The following is a 6,893-nucleotide window of genomic DNA, read 5'->3' as shown; positions in this document are numbered from 1 at the left end:
GACCCCGGGTCAGCACCACCCTCGTGCAACTGCTTCAATGCCTTGGCCTGGTGGACTTGCAGGAGGGCCATGGCGTGCAGGGCGGAAGCGGTCTGTCCAGCAGCACTGTAAGCCTTAGCCGTCAGGGTGGACGAGAACTTACAGGCCCTGGACGGAAGGCGTTGACTACCTCTCGAGGCGGCGGCGCTTTGCGGGCAGAGCTGCATGGCAATCGCGCGCTCGACCGGAGGGATCTCCACATACCCTTGGGCCGCCCCCCCGTCGAGGGTGGTGAGGACGGAGGAGGTACCAAGTCTGTTTCGGGCAGAAAAAGGTGCCTTCCAAGACTTAGTAACCTCCTCATGCACTTCCAGGAAGAATGGACCCGGAGGCGGCTGCCGATGCACGGCCTGCGCCCCCAGGAACCAATCATCCAGCCTCGAGCATTCGGGAGAAGGCGGAGGCCTCCAGTGCAGCCCGACGCTCTCAGCGGCCCGGGAAAGCATAGCGGTCAGCTCTGGATCTGACTCGGGCAACGCCACTCTACCTGACGGTGGCAGCGCAGCCGAATCCTCATCTCCAGAGCCTAGCTCGGCCTCCGATGCAACGATTGACATCCTGTCATCCGCCTGTGCTCCGCACAAGATGCTGGACCCCGCCCTGTCCGAGAACCCAGCACACTCGTCCGGAAACACCAGGTGGTGCGACATGCTTGAGGAATGAGAGGCCCGCGGAGACGTACTCGACGGGGAAGCTCTCACCGTAACCCTCAGGTCTCCCTGACCATGAACCGAAGTAGCCCTCCGAGAACCAGAGGAGCTAGAGCGGGGCATGGCAAGGGGGATACCCCCCCCCGTTTAATGAGGAGGTATCTAGACCGCAACGTCGCGATGGTCATGTTCCCGCACTGAGAACTACTCCCAAGCACGAGAGGCAGTGATAATGACCATCAGATGAAACGACCAAACGACCGCATCCAGAAACGCACGAGCGGGAAGCCATCTTTAAAAAGACGCCCGTCGCTCGTGAAGCTCTTTGATCTTTTAGAAGAAAACACACTCTTTTAGAGAGAGCGCTGAAGCGCCCAAGGGAGGTTGCGGCGAGACCGCAGAATGGAAGCTGCAGCCCGCCGAGGTTTCAGCAGCCTGGATGGCAACCCCCGCTGATACGCCGTCACACCAACACCAGCTGTTTCTCTCGAACACTCGCAGAGATTCATCCTGTAGAAGGCTCGGCTCCGAAGCAAAAAGCTGATGTGTGTTTGCTTTTGCTCTCCTTTTATACCCACGCTGTGGGGCGGAGTGCGCGTGGCATAACACGCACGCCAACTGTCATTGGCTTGTTTAGTTAACACTCAAAGGTGATTGGACTCTCGGGCGAGATCCCAATTCGTCAGTCACGACTGACGTAACATAGAACGTGACTGACTGAGTGGGAACTGATAATCATTCTTTCACAATCTACTAGATACAGACTACTTCATTATAAAGAAAAATAAAATAAACAAATATGAAAAAATATAGGCCTATGTATATTTATAATCTATGACAAAAATGTATCATAAACTAGGTTAGTGGATAATTAGGCAGCAAAAGTTATTCTAGAAAGATCAGTGCACAATAATTTTAGAAATCCAAACATTTAGAGAAAAAACAATATTTTGTGGGGAACAAATAAAAGTGTTGCATTAAATATGGTAAAATGTATTATTATAAAATCCATTCATTAAAACATTCATGAATGTATTTATATATAAGTATATACTATAAAATTAAAATACATTTCTTTTAAATGTATAGCATATTTTTTAATAAGGCAACAACATATGATAGATACGATAGGACAAAACAAATACAGTGCAGAACAAACTGTTTTTATACAGTCTATGAGCACGAAGTGTTAAAAACTGCAAAAAACAAAGGGAAGAGAAATTAATGCGCAGTGTATTATATCTGTGCAACAGTTATTGAGCCTTTCTTTTAAGTTTTAAATTTCAGTTACTGTGCACGTTAAAAACAATTTATAGTCTTTTCTACGCCCGTGTTTTGTTCTCACAGACACCCGGTAGCAAGTAACAAAACAACATTAAACTCCGGCAAGAAGATAAAGTCCTTTTTGCAAAATCATAGACCTGTATTTACAAATCAAGTATAATGGGAACACAGAATGATCTTGATGAGAGCTTTACCGAGCTGACTGCTGTAACCGAACGCGACCAGGGTTTAAAGGATGAATGAATGACTGACAGCCACAGTGGAGAAAAGAGTTTGTGTGAACTTTAATGTAAGGACTATTCATATGTAGCTCACATTAAGCTATCGTATGGCTTCAGAAGTAACACAGAATAATTCACACAATTATTTAAAAAAAAAAAAAATCTCGGAGAAAAATGGCACTATCGGAGCCGATACCCGATATGAATATCGGATCGGCGCATCCCTAGTTGGAACATTACATCTCCAAAGAACCCTAACATGTCTTCTAAGTAAAGAGTAATTGCTGAATTTGTTAAGTTTTAGAGGCGGTGTACTCATTTATGCTGTGTCTGTGCTGTGGTGTATGCAATGAATATAATGTTAAACATTCAGTATTAACGTCTGTATAGCTGATGTGCACGAGCTGATGAGCAAAGCACGCTGAGTGGATTGAGCGCGCGGCAGCGCAGATGCGCGAACTTGTCGAGTGAATATACCTTTCTCACAGACATCACTGGAAAGTTTGTAAAATAAAAAACATGTATATTTTACATTTGAAAGTCTGACAAGCTACAATAGAGGATTTTACTAAAGACTCTGTTTTTACATCAGTCTGTAGTGGTTTTTATGTAAATTTTTGACAAATTGCATGGAAACCAATATGGGGAATTCGACCCCTTTCATAAAAATTGTTTTTGAGCACAAGAGGAGGGTTAAAATATGTTGTGATCAGATCCTGTTGCTTTCTTTTAAAAGCTCAACAGGCTTGTCTTCATTGTTTGACAGTTAGGTTTGTGGCTCTTGAATTTCAGCAGATTGACAGACAATAATTCAACACACAATGTACATTGCGGTGCTAACTTTGGTGATCCTTTCTGCAACTGCAATCATATTTAATGTACTGTGGATCATATTTTCTACTGGTTTGACTGGTTTTATTCACTTTTGATGTCACGCATGTCATGCAACCTTTTGGCCTAAATGTCTTCCACATTCTCTTTTTTTACTTTTTCGGTGGCAGGTGTGAGCAGTTGCTTGGAGTAAATGGTAACCTGAGGCAGGAGCTCATGTTGGTGAAGAGAGACCACGGAGAGGCTGAGCAGTTTCACACGTTGCAGGAAAGCCTGACACATCTGCTCCAGACTCTCATACAGAGGTAGGCAGGCCTATTTCAGATCTGAGAAAGATGAGATTGCAAAATACGTAGTCATCATGCAATCACAACAGATGATTATGCAATCATTTGAAAAATGTCAGTGCTGTTTCTTCTGGCTTTTGATATTGTACTTTTTTGTCTTGGCAACTCAGCTCATTGGTAGTAGATAAGCAGCCTCCTCAGGTCATCAAAACCCAATCCAAGTTTTCCACCATTGTACGCTATCTGCTGGGAGAGAAGATGGCCCCTGGGAAACCCGTCCTGTTGAAGGCTCAGATTATTACTGAGGCTCAAGCGAGAAACCTGGGTCAACAAGGTGTCGTACCCAAGTAAGCATGCTGTCTTTTTTAAATATGCACATACAAGTCTCTATTAAGTAGCATGTTTACAGAAAAAAGCCATTTTATTTCAAGCTGCAGTCCGCAACTTTTGGCGCTCTAGCGGTTAATAAACAGAACTGCATGTGGCTTGCGGAAGAACATTGTAGCCGGAGCTACTTCTCTCTGTTTATGTCTATGGCAAATCACGCAGGTACTGGGCTACTCCGCAGCGGTACCTACCCGAACCAGTCTAAATATTCCGAATAGAAACACTTATTATAGGTGTACCGTAGTGATTCAGGACAAGCCAAAAACCTGGTTTGGAAACTGGATTCATGGTGTACTCGCTTATTATATAAATTTTGTAAATTTTGAACACAAAAAAGTTACGGACTGCAGCTTTAATTATATTGTAAAAAAAAAAAATTATTTGTTTTTTATTTAATTTAAATAAGTTATTGTTTTAGTACTGTATTTTTGTTGTTATTTTTTTATTTTTTATAATTAATCATTAAATAATTCTTGTAATAATATTTTGATTAAAAAACACTTTGCAATAAAGTTCAAAAAGGTGTTTTGCAAAATGCATTAGGTATCTTAAATTAATACTTTTACAGTATTTATTCATATTAATAAATTATAATACATGTTCATTTTTACATACACTACCGCATTCAGCAAGGATGCATTACATTGATCAAAAGTAAAGTAAAGACATTTATAATATTAAAAAAAGGTCTATTTAAAATTAATTGAACTTTCTATTCATTTAATAATCCTGAAAAAATACATTTCAATTTCCACTAAAATATTTAGCAGCACAATAGTTTTCAGCTTTGATCAAATCAGCTTATTAAAAAGATTTCTAAAGGATCATGCGACACTGAAGACTGGAGTAATGGCTGCTGAAAATCCAGCTTCGCCATCACAGGAATAAATCACATTTTAAAATAAATCAAAATGAAAAAGAGTAGTTTAAAATTGCTATAATATTTGACAATATTTCTTTAATTTTAAACAAACTATTGAAAGGTAGTGTATACTAATACATTTTTAACATTTCAAGATATAAATGAATAAATATAAATTAATGTAGTAGTAGTAGTATATATTTATTTAATGCCATGTCAGCATCAAAGGCTATTTTCATAGCAAAAACAATTTAAAAAAAATACAAGTATAACAAATACAATAAAAACCAGCAAACAAACAAACACAAGTTATATCACACAAGATTTTTTACATTAACATGTGATAAAAATTCTAAAACTTTTCCTGGTAAAATATAAATTAATGTAGTAGTAGTAGTATATATTTATTTAATGCCATGTCAGCATCAAAGGCTATTTTCATAGCAAAAACAATTTAAAAAAAATACAAGTATAACAAATACAATAAAAACCAGCAAACAAACAAACACAAGTTATATCACACAAGATTTTTTACATTAACATGTGATAAAAATTCTAAAACTTTTCCTGGTAAAATATAAATTAATGTATTAACTTATGAACACACACACATTTACAATGAACAATAGTGTATTTGTAAATTAATATTAATGTAAATTAATAAATGCTGTATTGTTCATTGTTAGTTCATATACAGTTTTATAGGCTGTCATTCACAAACGCCAAACAACTGCAAAGTTTTTTTCCCTTATGCACTTTCGATGGTGATGAAATATTGAATTTATTATCTTTTAAATGAGATTAAAAGTCATTTTACAATTACATGCCAACAAAACCGAAGTCGAACAGAAAATATGATGCTGAAGAATGTTGCATGTGTGCAATATCATCTTTGATCTACAACTTAAAGTGTCGTTATGTTGTAATCCCACTTATGTGTCTTTGCCTTATGTTGAAATCTGCCTGTACAAGCGTTTATACATGTACATTTGACAGCCTTTGTTGCTGTTCTCAGATATAAAGAGGAAGTGGAGGCACAACAAGATAAGCAAACAGAATCAGGGTTTCAGTTGAGCTGTTAACCATAGAGTGGCAAGACAACAATTTAGAGGTCTAACATGCACTTATAAAATATGCAAATGTTTTATAATCGTTCTCTCTGTTTTTCTCCACTTAGTGAAAATGTAGGAGAACTTATCAACAGCACGGCCATATTAGAGCACAACACTTCAAGCAAGAGCACGTGTGCTACCTTTAGAAACATGGTGGGTCTTGTCACAAACAGCTCTTTGAGAGTGTTGATTTTTGATTCATCTCGATATTGTCATATTACCTTAATGGTTTCAAGAATGCTATCGTTTAATAAGATATGTTTCTTCCTCTTCAGTCCATAAGGAAGATCAAACGAGCTGACAGGAAGGGCTCTGAGTCAGTGACGGAGGAAAAGTTTGCTTTGTTGTTTACCACAGAAATAACCATCACGGGCTGTGAGAACCCTTATAGCATTCAGGTGCTTGCTTTACTAATCTATTTTAATGCAATGGATTGTTTCAGTTGATAATTTAGTCATCAGGACATGCACTGAAATCAGATGTAATTATATTGAAAATATTAGATTCATACATCAGTCCCACCAGGAGTTTACAGGACTTTTTTAATGATTTTTGCCACCCAAAGTGACTGAATTTGTTGCTATCAAAATTATGTACACCATTTTTGTGTCGTTTTGCAGTGAAATATGTAACATTACCCTCTCCGTTGCTCATTTTGTAACTTTTATTTCCTTTTAAACTTTTGTATAGAAACCTGATGATGCCACGAATCGATGATTTCAGAAAACTCACTTTAAAATATGAAATATTAAAACTTTTATTTCCTTTTAAACACTTGTGTATAAACCTGACTATGCTTAAGTCCCAGTGTTCCATATGGTCATTCCATCCCTGCTCACTTTACGAAGGCATTTACTTAAACTTCCTCTTAGGTAACTTTTTTTTACTGGAAAATTGCCATAAATAATGCAGAGTTTGCACTAAATTCAGCAATTGCAAAATCCTGGAGGGACTATTGCATAAAATTTGTGCATTTTGGTGTGTAGTAACTTATTACAACAGTAACTTATTGCCTTTTTCATCCTACAGGCAATCTCTCTTCCTGTGGTTGTAATTGTACATGGTAGTCAGGAAATCAATGCTATGGCGACCATCATATGGGACTGTGCCTTTTCTGAACCTGTGAGTAACATGGAAAGACCCCATCACACGTCTTTTTTCTGTTGACGACCATTTTCAGTGTTTTGTAAACAAATCGACAATGTGTGTTCTGTGCTGTG

General features: G+C 38.6%; 1 protein-coding gene across 6 annotated transcripts in view; it reads left to right on the top strand.

The window, feature by feature from the left end:
• The window catches only part of stat6 (signal transducer and activator of transcription 6, interleukin-4 induced), a 42,028-nt gene that overhangs the window by 22,101 nt on the left and 13,034 nt on the right, over window positions 1-6,893 (top strand). For all 6 annotated transcript variants that reach the window (XM_016256454.1, XM_016256461.1, XM_016256475.1 and 3 more), the window contains 5 exons: window positions 3,196-3,330; window positions 3,483-3,659; window positions 5,739-5,826; window positions 5,949-6,071; window positions 6,703-6,795. In XM_016256454.1, coding sequence (XP_016111940.1) covers window positions 3,196-3,330; window positions 3,483-3,659; window positions 5,739-5,826; window positions 5,949-6,071; window positions 6,703-6,795 — 616 coding nt within the window. The remainder of the gene's footprint in view (window positions 1-3,195; window positions 3,331-3,482; window positions 3,660-5,738; window positions 5,827-5,948; window positions 6,072-6,702; window positions 6,796-6,893) is intronic.

This window comes from Sinocyclocheilus grahami, unplaced genomic scaffold, assembly GCF_001515645.1.
Source record: "Sinocyclocheilus grahami isolate Dianchi unplaced genomic scaffold, SAMN03320097.WGS_v1.1 scaffold29.1, whole genome shotgun sequence".
Lineage (NCBI taxonomy): Eukaryota > Metazoa > Chordata > Actinopteri > Cypriniformes > Cyprinidae > Sinocyclocheilus > Sinocyclocheilus grahami.
Note: the sequence above shows the minus strand (reverse complement) of the source record. Positions and strands in the feature narration are given on the sequence as shown.